Here is a 24,323-nt window from a genome sequence, read left to right as displayed (position 1 = left end):
CGTCATCGTAGCTCACTTGCAACATCAAACTCCTGGGCTCAAGTGATCCTCTCGCCTAAGCCTCCCAAGTAGCTGGGACTACAGGTGCACATGATGGTCTCCTAATTTTTCTATTTTTAGTAGATAAGGGTCTCCCTCTTGCTCAGGCTGGTCTCGAACTCCAGAGCTCAAGCAATCCTCCTGCCTCGGCCTCCCAGAGTGCTAGGATTACAGGTGTGAGCCACTGCGCCTGGCCGCCTTTTGGGATTTTGATTGGAATTACATTGAATCTGTAGAACAGTTTGGGGCTAAATGATATCTTAACAATATTGAGTTTTCTGATTCATAAATGTGGCATATTTTTCTATTTAGGTCTTAATTTCCCTCTCTCTCTTTTTTTTTTTTTTTGAGACAGAGTTTCACTCTGTTGCCCAGGCTAGAGTGCCATGGCATCAGCCTAGCTCACAGCAACCTCAAACTCCTGGGTTCCAGTGATCCTCCTGCCTCAGCCTCCCGAGTAGCTGGAACTACAGGTGCACACCACCATGCCTGGCTAATTTTTTCTATTTTTAGTGGAGACAGGGTCTTGCTCTTGCTGAGGCTAGTCTTTAACTCCTGACCTCAAGCGATTCTCTGGCTTCGGCCTCCCAGAGTGCTAGGATTACAGGAGTGAGCCATCACACCCTGCCAGTCTTAATTTCTCTTAGCCATGTTTTTTAGTTTTCGGTTTATAGGTCTTGCACATTTTTGTCAGATTTATTCCCAAGGATTAGTATTTTTGATGCTATTGTAAATGTTCTTGTCTTTTAAATTTCAATTTCTAATTGTTTATTGCTAGTACAAAATGTTGAAATCCAACCGATTATTCATTTCAATTCCTGCAACCTTGCTAAACTCATTAATTAGTTCTAGTAGCTTTTCTGATGTTCCCATAGGGTTTTCTACATAAATCCTCATGTAGTCTTTGAATAAAGACCGTTTTACTCCTTCCTTTTTGATGTGGATGCCCATATTTATTTTTCATGTCTTACTGCACTGGCTAGTATAGTACAGTGTTGAGTAAAAGTGGTGCAAGAAGACGTCCTTGTCCTGTTCCTGATCTTAGGGGGGAAAATACTCAGTTTTTCACCATTAAGTATGATGTTAGCTGTAGGCTTTTTGTTAATACCATTTATCAGGTTAGAGTTTTTGTGAGTTTTTATGGCTATAAGAACTAGGTAATACTCCTGTTCAAATTAAGTAAAACTTTTTAAAAAGAGAAGATCACATCTATATATTTTAAGAAGAAAGGCACTCAGAGTATTTTTCTGTATGATAATACTCTTTTAAATAGGTGAATTCTCCCACTGCCAATTTTCTAGCATTGCAAGAGATGTCATAACTAAACATTTTAAATATTTTCTGTGCCACTTAATAGTTGTGACATATGTCTGAAATCAAACTATAAGAACATGATGAGGAAGTAGAAACTAATTATATAATATGAACTTTAAGATAAACTTGTTTTCCTAAGTTTATTGATTTTTATGATTCCATAAATATCAATAAAGAGTAACATCATATAACCTTAGAAGTATATTTCAGGTTTAGTCTAACTCTTATATTTTACAAGTAATAGGAAGTGTGTCTACTTTCCTGATTTCTGCTGTCATTTTTTTTTTTTTTTTAAATATTTTTAGAGACAGGGTCTTACTCTGTTGGCCAGGCTAGAGTGCATTTTAGCTCTCTGCAGCCTTGAACTCCTGGGCTCAAGCAATCCTCCTGCCTCAGCTTCTCATCTGCTGTCATCTTGGTGTCATTGAAATCTGAATTTCCAGATCAGACCTCTTCCCTGAACTCAAGTTCTTAATAGCCTTCTCTACCATGGTGTCCTACAGGCACCTTGACAAATGTAAAACTGCTTCTCTCCCAAATCTGCTTTTGTATTTTTTTTCTTGGTGAGTGGCATAATCAAATGTTTTGTCATCTAAACCCAAATCCTGGGAGTTCCCTTTTCTCCTTCATTTTCTAAGTCTGCTGGAGATTCAGTGCTTACTTTCATAATATTATTTTTGATATTTATCCCTGTTTCTTTGCCTTTGATATTGCTCTCATTTAGAGCCTTATATATTTTTTTTATCTGTACTGTTATAATTTTCTAATTGGCCCCTGGCCATTAGTTTCCTACCTTTTCCACCCATATCCAAAAAATCTTGTTTGCAAGGCGATATTTCTAAAATACAAATTGGATCATATTACTGCCTAACTTAAAACCTGTCAGTTTTCCTGCGTTGTCTCTAGCACTGGTTCTTTGGATACTATTGCCCTATTTTGAGATTCTAGAGACTCCTTCACCCCCAAAATTTCAGTACCCGTAAAATATGAACCCTAGGTTAAGAACGCTTCTTTCTACATACAAAAGTTTAAATTCCTCTATGGTTTATAGACCTGTATTGATCTGGCTACTGCCTTATCTCTCTAGACATCTTTATTTTTCCCCCAACCCAATCCCGACTCTAGCCATATGGAGCTACTCGTTTTTACTCCAAACGTGTCAGGATGTGCTTCTTCCTTTGCTTAGAATTTCTCCTTTTCTTTTTTCTTTGGTTGCATTATTAATTCTTTCAACAGATATTTATAGAATTCTTTCAGGAGTTGTGCTGTGTGCTGGGTTTACCATGTATTCGCAGAGCTATCGGATAATAAAGACTGAAATTAAACACAAAATAATTAAATAGGTATAAAACTTGGTAAATGATATTAAAAAAAGAGAACAGGGTAATTATGGGAAATAATACAGGAGGGCCCTAATTCTGTTGAGGAACAGAGGTCAGGAAAGGTCTTTCTGAGTTAGCAATCTGTAAGCAAAGACCTGAGGTATACTCAGGAGTTGAGTTGGCAAGGAGAGTGTCCCAGATAGAACAGTATGCAAGACATCACTTTTTAGGGCTACAGTGCTTGTGAGGCCCTGAAGAAAGGCAACTATGGCTAGAGTGTAGTGAATAAGCAGGAAAGTTGTAGGAGTTGAGATTAGAAAGGTTACAAGAGCTATATTTGACTCTGGTATGTCATGTTTGGTGTTTGGATTTTTTTCGTAAATGCAATGGAAAGCTATTGAAGGAATTTAAGCAGGGGAGGGATGCAAGATTTTTGTTTTGAGATTATATGGCTGCTGTATAGGAAAATGAATTGGAGGATGTGTGCAAGAATAGAAGTGGCAAGACCTATTAGACTATTGCAAGTAGTCTAGGGTTGATGAGGTGGATGGCTCCAAGCTAGTAGTGGAGAAGGTCAGAAATAGACGATTTTGAGGTATGTATTGAAGGTAAAATCATTTTAATGGGATGGCAGTTGTAAACTCAGTTCAATAAAATAGGGACTTTATTTTATTTATAGTTTTGTCTTCAGACTCTAGAGAGTACCTGATATACAGTAGGTGCTCAGTAAATATTATTGGATAGATGGAGAGTTTAATGTATTAGATGTGGGGATGAGGGAGAGAAAGATGCCATTAATGACTTCTAGATTTCTAATTAGATCAGCTAGGTGGATGGAAGTCTATTTATTGAGATAAAAAAGCAGGTTTTGGGAACAGGGTAAGAATTTGGTTTTGGATTTGTTGAATTTGAGATGCCAGTAAGATATCTAAATGGATATGCCCAGAAGGCTATTGGTTGGAGCCCAGAAAATCGAGCAAGTCAATCTGCCCATATCAGGTATCTATTCTTTCATTAAACAAATATTTATTGAGCACTTACTCTGTGCCTAGCCCTGTTCTTGAATACAGCAGTGAACCAAAGGACCTGGCTGTCATAGAATTTATATTCCAGCAGGGTGAGTGGGAGTGGAGGAAGAAATCAGATTCTTATTTTAAAAAAAACAAACAAAACAAAAAAACATATTGAGTACTAATATATTTGTTGAGTATGCAGAAGTAGCATATGGGGTATATAGTGAGGGTACAAAGTTGAGACAAATTCTCCATTAAGGAGGTTCTGTTAGATGGTGTGGGGGTGGCTTTTGTTAAAATTATCTTCTTTATTAGTTTCTCTATGTTAATTAATCCAGTGCTTACCCTCAGTCCTTTTACTTTAGTTTCTGCATTCGTGAGTTCTTTATGTTGATTATATTTTTATTGTTTGGATTTTGTCTTCATTTTTTTTTTCCCTCTCTAAGAAGAGCTCACAGATGCTCTGTCTTCTTATTTCTCTAAATATTTCTTGTATCTCAAAATCAATGCACACAAATCAGTGGCATTCATATATGCCAATAACTGTCAAGCTGAAAAATCAAATCAAAGACGCAACACCTTTCACAATAGCATCAAAGAAAATGAAATATTTAGGAATACATTTAACAAAGGAGGTGAGAGACCTATATGGGGAGAACTACAAAACACTGAGAAAAGAAATTGTAGAAGTTGTAAACAGTTGGAAAACCCCACCATGCTCATAGATTGGTAGAATGAATATTGTTAAAATGTCCATGCTACCTGAAGTGATCTACAGAATCAATGTAATCGCTATCAAAATAGCATCATCATTCTTGACAGATATAGAAAAAATAATTCTACGCTTCGTATGGAACCAAAGAAGACCTCGTATAACCAAAGCAATCTTAAGCAAAAATAACAAATTGGGAGGCATCAGTTTACCAGACTTCAAGCTTTACTACAGGCTATAGTAGACGAAACAGCATGGTACTGCCACAAGAACAGAAATACAGACCTTTGGAACAGGACTGAGAACCTGGATATAAAACCATCCTCATATTGTCATCTGATCTTTGACAAAGCAGACAAAAATATACATTGGGGAAAAGAATCTCTCTCTATTCAATAAATGTTGCCGGGAATACTGCAGAATATTGAAACTGGATCCCCACCTCTCACCTCTCACAAAAATCAACCCACAATGAGTAATAGATTTAGGTCTATGTTGTGAAACCTTAAGAATTCTAGAAGAAAATGTTGTGAAAACTCTTACAGACATCGGCCTAGGCAAAGAATTTATGAAGAAGACCCCCAAAGCAATCACAGCAGCAACAAAAATAAACAAATGGGACCTGATCAAATTAAAAAGCTTCTTCACAGCCAAAGAAACTATCACTAGAGTAACAACCTACAGAATGGGAGAAAATATTTGCATGCTACACATCCGATGAAGGGCTGATAGTAAGAATCTATATAGAACTTAAGAAAATTAACAAGAAAAGGATCAAACAACCCCATCACAAAATGGGCAAAGGACATGAACTGAAACTTTTTGAAAGAAGACAGAATAATGGCCAGCAAACGTATAAAAAGTGTTCAACAGCTCTAATCATTAGGGAAATGCAAATCAAAACCACAATGAGATATCACCTAACTTCAGTTAGAATAGTCTTTATCCAAAAGTCCCAAAACAATAAATGCTGGTGTGGATGTGGAGAGACTGGAACACTCTTACACTGCTGGTGGGACTGCAAATTAGTACAACGCCTGTGGAAAGTAATGTGGAGATATCTCAGAGCTAAAAATAGACGTACCATTTGATCCAACAATTCCGCCACTAGGCATCTACCCAAAGGAAAAAAATACATTCTGTAATAAAAACATCTACACCCGAATGTTTATGGCAGCACAATTCACAATTGTAAAGATGTGGAAACAACCCAAGTGCCCATCAATACATGAGTGGATTAAAAAAATGTGGTATATGTATACCATGGAATACTACTCAACTACAAAAAACAGCGGTGAACTAGCACCTCTTATATTATCCTGAATAGAGCTTGAGCCCATCCTTCAAAGTGAGGTATCACAAGAATGGAAAAACAAGCACTACATGTATTCGCCATCAAATTGGTACTAACTGAGCAACACTAAGGTGCTCACATGGTAATAACATTCACTGGGTGCCGGTCAGGTGGGAGGGGAGTCGTGGGGGTGGGTAAACCCACAGCAAATGGATGCAGGATGCACTGTTTGGTGGGAGGGCACACTTGTAGCCCTGGTTTGGGCGAGGATAAGGCATTATGTGTAACCAAAATGTTTGTACCCCCATAATATTCTGAAATAAAAACAAATATTTCTTGTATCTTTTCTATTTCCAGTATGCAGAAGAAAAAGGAAAAAAAATGAAAGAAATTTCAGACATTGTACCAGTATCTTCTGGTATATGGAGTCTTATTGTGGAGAAATCTTAAGGCCAACTTAATTGTTCCCACTTGCACATAATTTAATTTTTTAAAAAATCTATATGTTCCTATAGCTCTTTATTTTAAAATCATAAATTCTCATAACTTTAGCAGTATATGTGTTAGTGTTGATTATTTTGTATAAGTTTTTCTAGGGTACAGTGTGCCCTTGTACTCTTCAGGTTCAAATCATTATGAATTTTATGGAATTTTTCTCTAATGTATTTTTGAATATTCTTTTTATTCCTGTAAGGCATAGCGGTTAAGACTCTAGAGATACAAGGTCTGGGTTCACATCTTAGCTTCTCTTCCTACTGACTTTGGGCAAATTCCTTAATTTTTCTGTGCCTCAGTTTCTTCAACTATAAAATAGGGATAATAATAGTACTTAGCATTAAATGAGTTAATATAGGCAATGAAATTACAGGAGTTACTGGCATATGGTAAGTGCACAGTGACTGTTAGGTATTATTATTATTGTTTCAATTTTCTGTTACTATTCTTTTCTGTCAGTATTTAAAAGGCCTGTGTGGCTCACAGGAAAGAGCTTGAGGTCACTGGGTTCCCTGTGTTGTGATCTGGTGGTAGTTGCTCTGTCTTTCCATCACCATCTCCACTTTACCTCCAGTAGTATTGTAAATCTGGGAATGTGTCAGCAATGTTATTTTTTCTTTATTTTTACCTCCTCCTGCTGTTCTGGATCTCTACAGAGTCCCCTATTCCTTTGTTCTATCCACACACCTGGATATTGCCTTCCTAATCAAAGGACAGTTGGATCTGCATTTCTAGCCTGTGATCCTTATGTTTAGGGAAGTCAGTTTCCTGTTCAGAGTCTACCAAAACTTCCTTGGTATGGATCCAGAATTTAACAAATATGGGAAGTATGTTTTGTAGTTAGTGGTTTGAAGTTATAATTGTGTCTTTCCTTCATGGAAGATGGATTTTCCTCCCTCTATTTTTGTTTTTAGTGTTGAGAAAGGCTAGTGGAGTAGAATTACTTTTGCTCTCTTCTTTCTTTACCTGGAATTTAACATGTATTTATTGAAGGAACAAGTGGTTTGAAAGAACTATGCCATTCAGGTAGAAACATGTTTCTCTTTAGATGTATAGCTGGCAAGTTGCCCGTATGGCAAAAGATATTAACTGAATTCTCCCCTGAGCTTTGGGATTTGGAGATGCAGATTCTGTAGGATTGGGAGTTCTTTCTTAACCAGTTTATATTGGCTTATCTTTTCCTGAAACTATATAAAAGCGTTTGAATTCCTTTCTAGCTAAATATCTTATAGTTATGCTAGATCTAGTTTTCTGAGTATCACTCATGTGAAGGCTTTTGGTTAACTGTAAAAGACTATACAAAGGGAAGTTATTATAGTAATGTTTTTGTTGTAATGTGGTAGTCCGGAGGTTGAGAGCTGGGGTTCTAGTTAGACTCACATGAGGTTTTGAATCTAAGCTCTTTCATCTACTAGTTATATAGCTTGTTTAAGTTACTTAACCTCTCTGAACCCCACATTTCTCTTCAATAAAACAAGGCTAAAAATTATGTATCTCAGAGAATTATTTTTAGAATTAAATGAATTAATACATATAAAGTACTTAAAGCAGAGACTTTAAGTATGCAAGTAAAACCACTCAGGTTTTAGCTATTATTGTTATGATTTTAATTATTATTATTCTTAAGGATAATGGATTACATGTGTTTGGAACAATCTGCTTAGCTTATTTCTTGACTACCTAATGTTACTTGAAGCTTCTGAGTGTTCCTCAACTAGCCATTCTTCCCAAATGAGTATTTTTCAGAGAAGCTAACCCCAGGAAATATGGCATAGGTCACTGTATTGTTCTCTACCTCTATAATTTATGTTTATTCTAGCCAGTTCATCTGTTTTTTATATACAACTTCAGCAGAATGGTTTTTCTTATAAAGAGTTAAGAAACCTTTGTTCTGAGGTTGAGCCCATGTAAATTTGGGTTTAAGCACTGATAGAAAATTAAGCTGGGTTTCCTTAATGGAGAATCTGGCCATTCACCATCCTCCACCCTCCCAGAGTAGAATTTTTTTCAGAAACTAAATAGCTCTATCTAGCAGGGTCTTCCTGCCTTTGGCAGTGGAGCAGCACAAAGGCCACATTGAGCATAGCTGCTGGGGAAACCCTTTTTCCTTCTCTGGCCTGTAAATGCTGTTCTGTCTCTGTGAAAAGCCCTGACATCAGCTCTTGGAAAAATCCAAATACTTGTGTTAGAACAGGGCTGAAACACTTGCCTGGGCAGAGACTAATGGCTGAACTATAAGTTTACCAAATGCCTCTCAGTCATGTTATGCTTTAAAAAAACAAAACAAAAACACACCTAAGTTTTAGACATTATATACAGAAAATAGAATAGAAAGGACAACTTAACCAGCTGCCTCCCATTTTTTGCTATTTTCTCCTTATTTGTTTTTGTTTTTCCTACATAAAACCTACCGTCAAGATAATGTGGAACTCTTGCTTGTGGTGTGAGGGAGAGAAAATATATCAACATTATAAACTTTGTATAATGTTCTCCACATATTAGATGTTTCATAAGTGTTTGATGTTTAGGACAAAACACACTGTTACTGTAAACATAGATTGAACTTGACTTTCTTAGTGTTCAAATCGGTGCAGTATGAAGCTTTATTCATTCATCAGAGTGTTCCTTTAGAGTATAAATCAGATCATGCATTATATTATGAATAAAATCTAAACTTACTACCATGGCTTACATTCTTATGTTATCAGGCCCCCATCTACTTCTGTTGATCTCATCTCAGTACTTACTGTCTTGGTCATTGTCTATGCTTCAGCCACAGTGGTGGACTTTGTATTTCTCAAATATATTAAGCTGTGTACCCCTTGTGACCCTTCTGCTAGCTGTTTCCTTTGTCTATAACTCAGTCCCTAGATCTTCTCATGGCTGGCTCCTTTACCTTATTTATGTCTCAGCTCAAATGCCTCAGAGGTCTTTTTTAAAATAAACTAAATTAACACATTTAGTCAAATCACATCTCTTTTATTTTTCTCATAGCACTTGTCACTGTTTGAAATTCTTTGGTGTAATTGTCTGTTTATAGTTGGTATCTTCTTCCTGTGGAATGTAAGCTTCTTGAGGGCAGAGGCCTTAATCTGTTCACTGATGTAAGCTCCAGTGTCTAGAAGAGAGCATGGCACAGGTTGGTGTTTGTGTAATTTAGTATGCATTTGACTTCCTATAACGGGAAACATAAGTCAAACTGATTTAAGCAGTAACACATTTACTGGCTCACATAAAAAAGAAGTCTAGAGGTAGACTTCATAGATCTGTTTTAGTGGCTTAATGTGTCAAGGGCCCAGGTGCTTTCCATCTTTCCACTCTTGCCATCAACATCAACTTCATCCTAAACTAGTCCTTGAGGATGAATGCTAAGTAGCAGTTAACTGCTGCTTGCTTCTTCATTCCTGTCCAGTGGGAGGGAGAGAAAGAAGTTTCATGTAGTTCTGTCTTAAGAGTGAGGTAATACTTTCATAGATGCCTCCAGTGTCCTTCGTTTCTGATCTCATTACCTCTTTCAGAACTGGTCACTTACCCAAAGTTGGAATTACCGACAGGCTGGGCTCTTTATTGTTGCGGCAGATGGAGTCAGCTTCCCCTGAGTCGCGTGGACTCTGAGGGGAATAGTAGATAGCTGAATAAAATTGGAGTTCTCTTAGAAGGAAGGCTCTGGTTTCTGGATTGAGAATAACGTATCCCCTATAATTCTCAATAAAAATTTGTTGAATTTGTATAGTTTACATGTATTGTCGGGTATTATGTTCGGCGCTAGTTAATCAGAAGACAAAATGAAATAGATAGAACATGATCCTTACCTTCAGATAATTAAGGTTAGTGAGAAAGTCAGATAAGTTAACAGAATATGAAAATTGCTTTAAACATCAATTAATTGATTAAAATAATTTAATCCAAAGAAGGCAGAAAGAAAAGGAGAAACAAAGAACAGGTGAGACAAAAAGCAAATAGCAAGCTGATAGATTTAACCCTACCCACATCAGTAATCACATTAAAGGTAAATGGTCTGAGCATCCCAATTAAAAGGAAGAGATTATCAGATTGGATGAAACAGCAAAGCTCAACTATATGCTGCCTCCAAGAAACACCTTGAAATTAAAGACACCCATAGTTTAAAAGTAAAAGAATGGAAAAAGATTTGCGATGATAACACTAATCAAAGGAAAGGTAGAGTAACTACATTGGAAACAGATAAAGTAGATTTAAGGGCATAGACTATTACCAAGGATAAAGAAGGTCATTTCACAATGATAAAAGGGTCAATGAAAAAAGAATAGATAACATTTCTAAATTTTTATGTACCTAGGAACAGAGCTTCAAACTTCAGAAGACAAAAACTGACTTAACTGGAAGGACAAACAATCCACAATCATCGTTATTGATATCAGTGTCTTTCAATAATTGATAGATGCAGATAATTAGCAAGGGTGTAGAATACCTAAACAACATTATTGACCAATTTGATCTAATTGTATTTTTGGAACATTCAGCCAGCAACACAATACATTTTCTTTTTGTAAGAATGCATGAAACATTTATCATGATAGACCATATTCTAGGCTATAAATTAAATTTCAGTAAAGTACAAGTATTCAAGTCATGCAAAGTATGTTTTCTGATCACAGTGAAAATAAATTAGAAACCAATAAAGATATCTGGAAAATCTCTAAATATTTGGAAATTAAACAACACAATTCTAAATAATCTGTGGGTCAAAGTAGAAATCAAAAGTGATATGGGAAAGTATTTTGTGTTGAGTGAGAATGAAAATACAACATATCAGAATTGTGGGATGCCACTAAAGTGTTGCATAGAAATTTATAGCATTAAACACCTATTAGAAAAGAGAGAAGATCTAAAATCAGTGATATCAATTTCATTTTAAGAAATTAGAAAAAGAGCAAATTAAAGCCAAAGTAAGCAGAAGAAAAGAGATAAAGATCAGAGCAGGAGTCAATGAAGTAAAAAACAGAAAAGCAAAAGAAAATTAACTCAAAATGTGGATCTTTTGAGAAGATTAATAAAATTGTTAAACCTCTAGCCAGGCTGATCAGGAATAAAAGAGAAAAGGCAAACATTACCAGTATCAGAAACAAAAGAGATAACATCATTACAGATTCTGCAGATACTAAAAGGATAATAAAGGAACATAATGAACAGTTTTATGTCAATAATTTAGATGAAATATGGATGGACATTTTATAAATTCCAACTGTATATAATATATAATGTCATATATACAAAAATGGGAAAATATATAAAAGTGTATAACTGTGTGTGTGTAACAACTGAGTGGGGTTTATCCCAGGAGTATAAGGTTGGTTTAACATTGAAAACTCAGGCAATATAAGTAAATGGATGGTGGTAGATGGTGGGAAGTAGATTTCTTACTGTCAGACAGGGGAGTTAAGCAAGTAAGGAAAACTGAACGAACTCTGTGGTACTGGAATAGAATCAGAGATACCAGTATGAAGTCACGTTTGGCTTAACATATATATATGTATATAGATAGATAGATAGATAGATAGATAGATAGATAGATAGCTGCAGAAACAATTATGGATATGTCCATATATGTGAGTTAGTATACACACATAGATTTCCTAGCTCTGACTGCTGAGAGGACCTAGAAGAAGTGAAGACATCCCAGTAGCAGTGAGCATAGCCAGCCCTGGATCTTGGTTACTAAATACCATTCTCCAAAAAAATGGCTCCTTGGAGAAATGGTTGATTCTATAGCTGAAGTATGGAAAATGCAAGATGAGCCTGGAGCACCTAGTGCCAGAAACAAGGAAGTGCTCAAAAAACCAGAAGGGTGGGTGGGGGGGGCATGTCAATGGCTTCAGCTGAAACAGTTTGAGCAAGAAAATAAATAATATAGTATGGGATTATAATTCAGAGTATAAAATAAACATACATGAGTCCATACTGATATAAAAGATTATATAAATACATGGGCAAGAAAACACAAATCTTCCTTACGGAAAAATTCCAAGCAGTATATGTGGATTCCTCCTTCTGCAGGAAATGGAGCTTAATCCTTTCAACTCCTAGTGGGGGTTGAACTTGGTGACTTGTTTCTAAAGAATAAAATATGGGCCGGGCGCGGTGGCTCACGCCTGTAATCCTAGCCCTCTGGGAGGCCGAGGCGGGTCATCACTCGAGGTCAGGAGTTTGAGAACACCCTGAGCGAGACCCCATCTCTACTAAAAATAGAAATAAATTATCTGAACAACTAAAAATATATATATAGAAAAAATTAGCCAGGCATGGTGGTGCATGCCTGTAGTCCCAGCTACTCGGGAGGCTGAGGCAGGAGGATCGCTTAAGCCCAGGAGTTTGAGGTTGCTGTGAGCGAGGCTGACGCCACGGCACTCACTCTAGCCCGGGCAACCAAGCGAGACTCTGTCTCAAAAAAAAAAAAAAAAAAGAATAAAGTATGGCCCAGGGGTGGGGAACCTGCAGCCTTAGGGCCAATGTGGCCTTCTGGACCCTTGAGTACGTACTTCTGATTGAATCCAAATTTTATAGAACAAATCCTTTTAATAAAGATTGGTTCTGTGAAGGATTTGTTCTGTGAAGTTTGGATTTGATTGAGGGGCTGCACTCGGGGATCTGGAGGGTCACATGTGGCCTTCAGGCCACAGGTTTCTCACCCCTGGAAGGAGAAGCCTGGCAAACACTGTCTTAACATTACTAGTGATTAGCCGGGCACGGTGGCTCACACCTGTAATCCTAGCACTCTGGGAGGCTGAGGCAGGAGGATCCCTTGAGCTCAGGAGTTCGAGACCAGCTTGAGCAAGAGTGAGACCCTGTCACTACTAAAACTAAAAAAGTTAGCTAGGTGTGGTGGCCTGTACCTGTAGTCCCAGCTACTCGGGAGGCTGAGACAAGAGGATTGCTTGAGCCCAGGAATTTGAGGTTGCCATGAATTAGGTTGATGCCATAGCACTGTAGCCCAGGCAACAGAGTGTGACTCTGTCTCAAAAAAAAAAAAACAAAAAACAAAACATTACTAGTGATAAGTCATGTTGATAACATGTACCTTCATGATAGGTAATGAAAAGGGAACTTTGCCTCTCTTATATTCTGAAAGTAGACCCACACATACGTGGTCAACTGATTTTCAAGAAAAGTATAAAGGCAATTAGTGGAGAAAGGATGGCTTTTTCAATAAATGGTGCTGGAACAACTGTATATCCATATGCAAAAGAATTCACTTCTATCCATATGTCATACACTGTACAAAAATTATTGCAAAATATATTATAGATCTGAAAGTAAAATAGAAAGTCATTAAACTTTTGCAAGAAAACATAGGGGAAAATCTTTGTGACTTTGGGTGAGACAAAAATTTCTTAGATAAGACACCAAAAACGTGGGCAAAGACCCAGTTTGCAAATAAGGTTGCATTCACAGGTAGTGGGATTTAGGACTTCAACATATATTTGGAGGGGACACAGTTTAACCCACAACAAATGTAATGGTTCCCAATTTACGGTTGCTTTCATGTTTAATACAGGGAAACCGAGAATCTTTGTATGCACTTAGTACTTTTCACACACTGCATAAGAAATGTATGTTCTGCATTTATGTTTACTCTTTTCAAATGTATTGATGCTGTGATTAATAAAACACAAATTCATCTGAAAATATTAAGAATTCATTTTAGCTTTTTGGCATTTATTCAATTTTTGGATAGTACACCTATAACTGCTATTATGTAGATCCCTGAGTTTTGTTTTGTTTTGTTTTTTTTACTTTTTACTTTTAACAGAAATAGGGAGAGACTCTCTCTCACACTTTGTCTTTTGGGCACCAAAGTAATGATACCCTACCAGGGGTGGGGACCTTGCAGCCTCAAGGCCGCATGTGGCCCTCCAGATCCCCAAGTGCGGCCCCTCTGCCAAATCCAAACTTCATAGAACAAATCCCTTTATTGAAAAGATTTGTTCTATAAGATTTGGATTTGGTCAAAAGGCTGCATCTGGCCTCAAGGCCATAGGTTTCAGCTCCTTCAGCTTCTGATGCTGTCTTTCCCTAAAGGTTAGACATGAGTCCATTGAATTAAGCTAGGAGACCAGTGTATCCTCTCTTTTCTGTTTACCTAGTACCCGCACAAACTCCTCTTATCTCTAGTTGAAACTCCCGTCTGGATTCCTTACTATAAATGAATTCATCCTAAGGACAAAATCAAGGGGGAGTGTAGAACTTAAGTTACAAGGATATTTGTCACAACATTGTTTATTACTCTGAAAACCTGGACCCAGTCTAAATATTTACCAAAGGGAACTGGTTAAATTAATTAAATTAAGAATTATTTAGAGCCCGGGCGCGGTGGCTCACGCCTGTAATCCTAGCCCTCTGGGAGGCTGAGGCGGGTGGATTGCTCGAGGTCAGGAGTTCGAGACCAGCCTGAGCGAGACCCTGTCTCTACTAAGAATAGAGATAAAAATTATCTGGACAACTAAAGATATATATAGGAAAAATTAGCCGGGCATGGTGGTACATGCCTGTAGTCCCAGCTACTCAGGAGGCTGAGGCAGTAGGATCGCTTAAGCCCAGGAGTTTGAGGTTGCTGTGAGCTAGGCTGACGCCGTGGCACTCACTCTAGCCTGGGCAACAGAGTGAGACTCTGTCTCAAAAAAAAAAAAAAAAGAAAGAAATTTAGAGCTCTGTTTTACAAATCTTTGTCTTATTTGGAAGTTCAATATATTAATATAAAATAAATAAAGCCAAGCAGCTCTTATGTATGGGGAGTCTACAGCCCCATCTACCCACTCTTGCTCTATGAACTCCTAGGCTTTTATGGAGCACAGTTTACAACCAATGCTGTAGTGAAATATTTAATGTTGGAAAAATACATTGATGTTTATTAAGTTGAAGTTATCAGCCAGTGTCCAGCATGCTTTAATTTTTATAAAAAGAAATTTTATACATTATATACAGAAATCTATCTCTATACTGAGAAAATATAGGGGAATATATGCATTAAAATGCTGGGTATTGAAATTATGGGTGACTTTTTTTTTCTGTTTTGCCTTTTAGTTTTTGAAATTTTGTACATGTGTGTCTTTGGAAAAAGAGACATTTCTTCATATTAAAAAGGTAGAACCATTGGTTTATAGGAAACTTTACATTTTAGAAAGATAATAGTCTCATTCTTCAATCCCTTGAGAGAGAAAATTTATTTTGAAAATGTTATAAAAATAAGCCAGGTGCTATAGTTTCCAGGTACTCGGGAGGCTGAGGCAGGAGAATTGCTTAAGCCTAGGAGTTTGAATCTAGCCTGGGCAACATAGCAAGACCTCATTTCTAAAATAATCAAAAATAAAAAAAATATTAGTAACAGATTTATTTTCAATTATGAAAGTGTCTTATGTGTTAAGTATGTTAGGATCGCCACATTTTTTAGCTGCCACCAGAGAAGATAGAACTGAATGTCAGTGAATTACAAAATGAACTTTGTAGAGCAGTGATTCCCAATTCTGAGATGTTGTAAGAAGAATGTCAAAATTATTAAAACACCCATTCCCTTTAACCTTCCAAATTCAGTGCTGTGGTGAGCCATTTTTACTCATAAGAGTATACCCTAGTTCTAATACCTTGTGTTGGGTCAAGAAAAACTTTTGTAGAGGAAAGTGTGCATGCATATAACTAATTTTCTCAACTTTTCCCCATCAAATCAGAGGCCCTTTTTTCTATGTGTTGGTCTGAAAGTTTGAGGTATTCAGATTTGACAGCAGAAAGTGTTTTTTGGTGATAAATTAAGTGGATAGCCAATTCTGATTGAAGAATTGTTAATATTTGACATCAGAACCAGAGCATTTGTGAAGAGAAAGCTCTTTAGTATAAAACCAAAAATTTTTTTAGAGCATTTGTTATATGTATAGCCAGCAAAAGTATTTTTAATTAAGAAGAATTTCTTCATAAGGAAATAATTAAATACTTTCTATGGATGTGGAAGATGTGCTATAACAGAAGATTTAATTGTAATGATACTGGTTATGATCAGTTTTTTAGCTTTTTCATCTCTACCTTTATTTTATATTCATATAGCCTCTAAATTTTACGTATTTATAGACATACACTTACCAGCTAAGGAATATCGTATATATAAATTTAAGGATATGTAACTAAAAGACGTCCATAACGCATTTCTTGTATAATTTTAAAAATTCTAAGTAGAAAACCTGGAATATGCCCAATTCTTATTTCATTAGCATTCTACCTGCAAAGTGTTTGAGGTTTTTATTTCTCCATAAGAAATAGATCTATATTGGTTTAGTTCAAGGAAATTGTGAACATTTTTAGAGTACCTGGGAACTAAATTTATACTTTTCTGATTCCCTGTGTTTCCTTAATGATTTTTTGGGCAAATCCCTATCTGTTTAGCTTTGTGGTATAGATATGGCTATGGTTAGGCTTCTTTGTATTCAAGGAATGAGTGCACACCAAGTATAACACTTGAAGAAAGGTAACAAATATGAATACTCTGATTTGGAGGTAAGTATACTTTGGCGGTTTTTGCTTCTCTTAAGATTTTAGAAATAAAATATTGCTATTCCTGTGATTGTATTGGCACTAGGCAAGAAATGTTTAGGAACATTTAAGGTAAATGCATTATAATTCATTTTTTGTGGAATCAGTTTCTTGCTACAGAATACTGTTTTTATGGACGGCTTAGATTTTTTCTTTAATAAAAAGTGTAACCAAACTGCAAATACACTTGTGATTTAAAGTGATATATAAGAATTTAAATTTTGAGAACTCTTTTATATCATGGAATGCTCTATGTTTATTTGAAAGATTAAAATATTTGACATCATTTTATATTTTAATTTTACATTTTAATAAAATTCTCAAGCTCAGATTGAAAAGTAAATGCTGTATGTTGGAACTTATCTCAATGGTACTTTTAGTGGTAAAGGTAAAAGTTAACTAAAGACTTTCTACTTTTTGAGAAGCACAATTGTATCTTTTGGCAAATTTGCAGAAAGCAGGTTATCCCAACAATGCTCAACTATTCTTCTCACTTTAGTTTACAGAATTTGAACATTGAATCATAAGGTATTTTATATAAAATATTGGTAGGAAAAATGCCCATCTCTGATTTAAAGGACTTTTTCCCCCCTTCTCTTATTTTTATTATTTTTATCAACATATTCTGAAATAGGGAGATGTGAAATGACATTAAGATTTAAATCTTTACCAAACAAAAATCATGCATTGTCTCTGTTTTGTATGTCATGAGATCATTTCGTAGAGTCCAGTTTATTGCTTACATTTGTTTAATGGTAATATCTCTTTCATAAGCATGGATTTGATGGTTTGAGTGGTATTTAGTGGGATGAAGATACTTGTTTTTTAAGTATTTTGAGGGTCTCATACTTTTTTCTGGCAGTTCTTTTTACCTGGTTTTCTGAAGGGAATCAGTCTAAACAGAAACTCTGTAAGATAATAGTGATACTCATGATGGCAAAGGAAAGTTATTTAGTAACCTTCCAGGAAGTATTCACAAAGATGATAATTTTCCAGATTATCAATAGTGAAATGAAAGCCTTTAATAAGCTGTTATATTAATTGTGAACTACTTTTCCCCGTTCAGCAACAATTAATATTCAGTCTTATAATAGCTCTGGCAGAGGGAATGAAAGTAATTTAGAAAAAATGTACTATTTGATTTGTCGAAGTGTGTCCAAGAAATAAGATTGAGCCTTCCTTACTAAGGGTCTATTGCGTGTTTAAGTTCTTCAGTAAGAATGGTAGTATACTAAACTGTATTTAAGAAGTTAATTTGAGATCTTACATTACATTCTAGTGAATCATTTTTGGATTTTACACCAGAACTGAGCTCCTTGATCCTTGTCATTCTGTGGTTTGTATTGCAAGGTCCAGAGGTTTAAAACTAAAAACACCATGAAAAATTCTCCATGAGTCATTCTGTCAGCTGTAGCTTCTGCTCTAGAGGCCTGATGATACAATTAATGTTTTATTGCCAGCTCTGCTAACCACTTTTCATGCCTTGGATCCATATGCTAATAAAACAGTAAATCGCTAAGGCTATTGTAGATAATATTCAGACTCTTCTTTTTTTTTTTTTTTTTTACAAATTCCTAAATTTTAGTTCTTTTAATGACTCTAAGCTAGACCAGTTATAAATTGTAAGTGGTGAAAGGATTTACGGCTGGTGTTTTTTTTTTTTTTCCCTTGGGGTCATTTACTACTTTTGGTTCTGTGAATCTTACTGTCCAAAGAACTAAAGACTCAATTAACAGTTCAGCTGGAGTCAGCACTGTGTGCTAAGTCCCTATACTTAAGAGCTGTTTTGTATTACAGACAAATGCCCTGGTAGCTGTTTTGATTATTATTTTGTGAAAAATAATACAATACTAGAGCAGGCTGATTCAAATTCATATTAGTTTCAAATTTTAAGTATTAGGCTTTAAGCCATCTAAATTATTTTGTGCAAATAGATAAATGAAAAACCTGATTCATATCCAGCTCACAGAATGCCTTAATCACTCTTGACATTTTGAAGATGAGGAAATAATGGATACTTTTGCTAGTAAGTGGTGGGAATGGTCAACACATTTTCACTAGGTTTGAAAAAAAATCACTGACCCTACATGCTAGGAAAATTGAAAGTTTAGATTGTAACCTGATCTTTTTTCTTACGCTGTAGCATCTGAGAAGTTTGTTAGCTTGAGTATTGATGTTAGTTTTAGATAATATGACTTAGTGAGTTAAATCTGTGGTTTCATTATGGGCTTTGACTTACGCATGTCTGTGCATTTTACTGAGCGAAAAACCTCTTTGAATATTATTAGTCTTTAAGTTTATACTTTTTTCTTTTTCTTCTTCTTTTTCTTTTTCTCCCCTCCTCTCCCATCCTCTCCCTCTTCCCTTTCCCCCTCTCTCCTCCTCCCCTCTCTTCTCTTCAACTTGCTGTTACCTTGCCCAGGCTAGAGTGCAGTGGCTTGGTCAACCTCACTACAACCTTGAACTCCTAGGCTCAGGTGATCCTCCTGCTTCAGCTTCTACAGTAGCTAGGACCTCAAGCATGTGCCACCACACCCAGCTAACTTTTTTTTTAATTAAAAAAAATTTTTTTTGTAGAGATGGGTCTCACTATATTGCCTAGGCTGGTCTCAAACTCCTGGCCTCAAGTGATCCTCCTGCCTCAGCCTCCCAAAGTGCTAGCTACAGTGCCCAGCCTGTTTTTTTCTTTTCCACTTAATTTGAATCCATACCACTAATGTTCAGATTTTATTTTTGTTCTTCTTAATAGCTAATAATAATTAAGTGGTTACTATTTGCTAGGCAGTGCTTCTCATTTCCTAATTTAATCCTTAAAACAAATTTAGGAGGTAGATACTAGTATTATCTCTGTTTTACAGATGACACTTAAGAGAGCAACTTCCCCCAAGTTCAGACACTTGTTAAATTGTGAAACTAGACTATGAACTAGACAGTTATATTTGTTTCTGAGGAGTCCTCTGTCCCCAAGGCCTTGAAATTATGTGGAATTTATCATTAACTATAACAATCAATAATACCATTCCCATCCCACCCTGCCCATTTCTAATTTGGAATAGTATATTTTCTGCACTGATGTTCATCATTTTATGAGGGTTGAGCCTTAGAGTTTTCTTAATTGTTATCTCATTTGCAGTGTTCTTCTTTGTCTAGTAATTTTCTCACTGGAGTGGATTTCAATAAAATGGTGCTGTATTTCATTGATTCCAACATGCAGGGACTCCCTCCCCCCGTATCTTAACATCGCTAAAATGAGGGTATATCTACCAATGAGATTCTTGATAATTCTAAATTTAGTAACTAACATTGTTTGACTGTTAATAAAATCTTTACCACTATCCAGTGTAGGTAAGATTCCCTTAAACTTCTCTCCTTCATTTTAATTATCCCTTATTGAGAAGAACGACTTAGAGTCTCAAATTTCCTATCATAACTAAACCTAGAGGGAAAAAATCGAATGCCTTGGAGGAGAGAGAGAAGGGTAAGAATTAAGGTTTGAGTGTGATATCCTTATTTCTTCTCATATGGTTTCAGAACACTTCTCACTGGAATATTGTCAAAGGCTAGCTCGTTTCTCACCAAAATCAATAAAAGAAAAATATGATTTCTAGTAGACTGTTATACTCAGATATGCGATAGCACAAGACTTTGGGGATCCTTTCATTTTTTTTAAATCCAGAAGAAATTCTGTTTAACAGTCCTAAAGGATTATTTGTGTATGTGTGTATGTTTATTAGAATAGCTAAACCTGGCTAAAATGGAAGTCTTACTCTAATGTACATTATTTATTGGTTAGGGTTATTTAATTACCAAGTCATCTTTCCCTCTATACTGTAATAACATATTGGGACGGGTATGAAAATACAAAATTTAGGGAGGCCTCTGAATATTGCTACATAGGACTTAAATATTGGAGCTCAGAACTAACAAGGAAAAGGCATTCTGAGTCAAGTGTATAAATATATTCTGAACATTAAAAACCCTTGCTTGGGATTTCTGGAATATAATTGTGTTTAATATAGGAAACCAAAAAATAAGGACAATGAGTCACCTTATCCCAGTGACTCAAATTCCTGATAACTCTTTATTCATCATGGGTCTTTATATTGGTACTTTGAATTTGTCTGATATCTAGAAAAATATATACCAATATAAATATACACAAATATATTCCAAGTCATCACTATGATATTTTCAAAAGCCAAAATTTCATTAGGTACCTCTCACATATGTCAACATGCAAATATAGCTGTTCTACATAAATATCTAACCAAAGGAGATTGTCATGATTTCATGATTAGACTACACAGTGGACAGGGACTTGAAAACAAAGGTTTTTGTCCACTAGAATTTGTGTCATCAGACTGTTGAACTGATTTGTTGCTGAGAACATGACTACCTTTTTACCTTCAGACCTTTCTGCAGCAGTTGATAGTAGTGATTATCATCTCTTCCTTGGCCTCTGGGACAGACCTTTCTGACTCAGTCTTAATCTCCTTCATTGGCTGCCACCTCCATTCTCAATCATGCAGATGCTAGTTTTTCCCCAGGATTTTAGCCTTGGAATTTTCTTTTCTTTGCTTGCTGTTGTAAATTTCAGTGACCATCAATAGGTTGACTCAAATCTACCACTCTAACTCAGGCTTTTCTTTGGGTTTCTGGCTTCCTATTTCTAACTCTCTGATTATATCTCTATCTCAATATTCAGCATGTGATAGTGATTTTACAAAGCTGTGAGATTATCGTGGTAGTTTTCTTAGCTGAATTAGAAGGAACCAGTGCAATAGCCAGGAAGGATCTTTACATTATTTTTTATATATATTTTATGTATATGTATATAATATACACACACACACATGCACACATATGTACTTACATATTTGTTTTAGCAGATACTTTAAAGTGGAATTCATTGATTATAGAAAAAGTATTATGACTCTGAATTTTATTTGAGAACTTCATCTGTGCTTTATGAATGTAGTAAGTAGATTATGATAGGCAAGTTGACTGTGGAGGTGGTCCCTGTTCCTTCCATTTTTATCCTCCTCTTTCCCCTCCTTTTTCATTGCCTTGTAAGAGAAAAGAGCTCAGGAAACTGGTTCACCGTCAGTGGTCAGTGAACTTCCAGGATTCTTTGCTAGAACCCTCCTAGATGTTGCAGTCCCTGATACAAGCAGCATTGTTTTGGGGTAGGAGTTTTTATAATGGCTATAAGGCATAGTGGCTAAGATTGATAATTGCAGTTGTTATCCTTTGTAGAAACTCAATTGGGAATCCTTACTGACGACTTTTATATTTATTTGTAAATTTAAAAACTATATTCCTATTCCCTCCCACTCTTACCCCAACAAGTCTGGACAGACTGTTTAGGAACTCCTGTTTCTGAAGATTTAGTAGTCTTTTGTAAAATCAGTTTGTTCTCTAGAGCGATGTCCTCTTTCTTGTCCTAGAACCCCCCTTACTTGCTACCACTGACTCTTTCTTATGAGTTAACATGCCATCACTTATTAGGGAAGGTTTTTAGGTTCTTTGTTTTCTTCTGTGGATTAATTTAGATTTAAATAGGAGTAAAAGGGAGTTGTAATTACACTTACATTTTAGAGATATTTTTGAACTAAACTACCTCCATGACAAATAAAATATTAATAGTTATTCCAGTGTCATTGTTTTATTTCTTACTATCTTTACTAACAGCCATTTTTAAAACCCCAGTTTTACTGATATTCTTAATAAAGCACTGTTCTTATTACCTAAATAATCTTTACATAAAATGCCATAGGTTGAAATAATCTAAAAAGGATGGATATCAAATGAAGAATAGGAGGATATTTGAGACCACTTTTCTAAACTTAGATTAGCATTTATGTATAGTATCAAACTCTTACCACGAATCTTCCAATAATATTTCTTTAATGGAAAGGCCAGGAGGAAATGGCTGTAGTTCTTTCAGATTACAGAATCCCCAGCATAACAAAACAAAACAGAAAAAAGCACCCTTTGTTTTCTACTTTTGGAACATATTTTTGGTAACTGATAGTACTCCAATGGTAATTTTTTTCTAGATTTCTTTTGTTGTTGTTATACTTATGTAAGGAATGAATAGATTTCTGTTATTAAAGCTAAACATAAATAATTGAACATTATGATGACACAGTAGTGTAATAATCAGCTCCTAAATATTTGGAGAAGTGGGGAGAAGTGATGGGTGGGAACTTTCCTTGCTAGGGAGACAGTAAGTATAATATTTTAATGGTAAAATATTTCTTTTTGCCTTAGTTTTTAAAAATGTGTAAAATGAAAATAATATCTCTTCACAGAGTTATTTTTTGAGAATTAAGTGAGATATAATACATGTGAAAAGTTTAGAATTGTGCATAGCATTTAATAAGCCCTAAACAAGCTTAGCAGTTGCTGTCATTATTTGGATTTTTAAAAAGAGAAGCCATACTCAGGGACAGTGGATGGTAAATGTATCTGTAATTTAAGATTTAACAACGTAGTTAAGATATTTTAAAATGATGTACAGGCTGGTCCGAAGGTAATGGAGTTATCTCACTTGATTGTTCACAGTCAGTTACAGATTGAACTCCTTGTTCTACTACTTTTCCCCCTCCTCACTACTGCACTTGACCAGTCTTAAAAAAAAAAAAAAAAATGATGTCCAACTTCTTATTCCTGTTTGTTAAATCTTCCTTTGGGAAAGTTAGCATAAGATCTAAATCTCTTATTCTGATTTAGTAGAATGAATCAATTTAACAGTAATCTTACAAGTGAAATAACTACATCTGTCCTTTTTTCCCCCCTTTGTTTCAGGTTTCCCCTCAAAAAACCTATAAGGTAAGTTGTTCATTTGCACTTCTTACTAAAGTTTAGGTTAAATTTTAATTAGAAACATTTCTTTGAAATTATGGTGGGTTTTTTTGGTTTTTTGAGAACATGCATTTAAGTAGTTCAGAATTTCAAAATCATTTATAAATTTAAGTATGAAAGGAGTTCCATATTTTTTTCTTGAAAGACAGCATTGTTTTGATAATATTTTCAAAGTTTTTAATATAAACATCTTAATAGTTCAAATTGATACTTAAGGTCACTCCCTATGAAGAAATTTAATTTTATAATCTGTGATTTGAATTGCAAGTATCTTGGGAGGTGAAAATGGATTGCTAGGTTTTGATGTGTTTTATCACTTGTGTGGCTGTAACTGCCTTTAGTTAATGAACTTTGACACTGCTTTAGTTTTAATTACTAAAGAAAAAAAATCCAAAATGTTTAAATATGTCTGTGTCTATATCCATATCTATCTATTTATTTCCAGGGGTTAAATGCCTCTTCCTGAGTACTTGTGTTTCAGCATTTCTTCTCGCTCTCATCTTAATTATCACAAATGTTATTTGAAATGTAGGTGGTATGTGATTCCTCAATATTATAATACTTTTATCATTTTTGTGACAGCATAGTCCAGGATACCAATGCTAACTTTGACATTTCAATCAATAGTGATAGTGTATTATAGTTGTGGTCCAGCCATTATTTGATCAGTATAATTGGCTAGACCAGAGAAGAAATGATGATTCTAGTGTCAT

General features: G+C 35.5%; 1 protein-coding gene across 3 annotated transcripts in view; it reads left to right on the top strand.

The window, feature by feature from the left end:
• The window catches only part of ARHGEF12 (Rho guanine nucleotide exchange factor 12), a 150,754-nt gene that overhangs the window by 41,938 nt on the left and 84,493 nt on the right, over positions 1–24,323 (top strand). For all 3 annotated transcript variants that reach the window (XM_045556260.1, XM_045556258.1, XM_045556259.1), the window contains exon 2: positions 23,554–23,577. In XM_045556260.1, the coding sequence (XP_045412216.1) occupies positions 23,554–23,577 (24 nt within the window). The remainder of the gene's footprint in view (positions 1–23,553; positions 23,578–24,323) is intronic.

This window comes from Lemur catta, chromosome 7 (genome assembly GCF_020740605.2).
Source record: "Lemur catta isolate mLemCat1 chromosome 7, mLemCat1.pri, whole genome shotgun sequence".
Taxonomy (NCBI): Eukaryota; Metazoa; Chordata; class Mammalia; order Primates; family Lemuridae; genus Lemur; species Lemur catta.
This window is presented reverse-complemented; position numbering and strand designations above follow the sequence as displayed.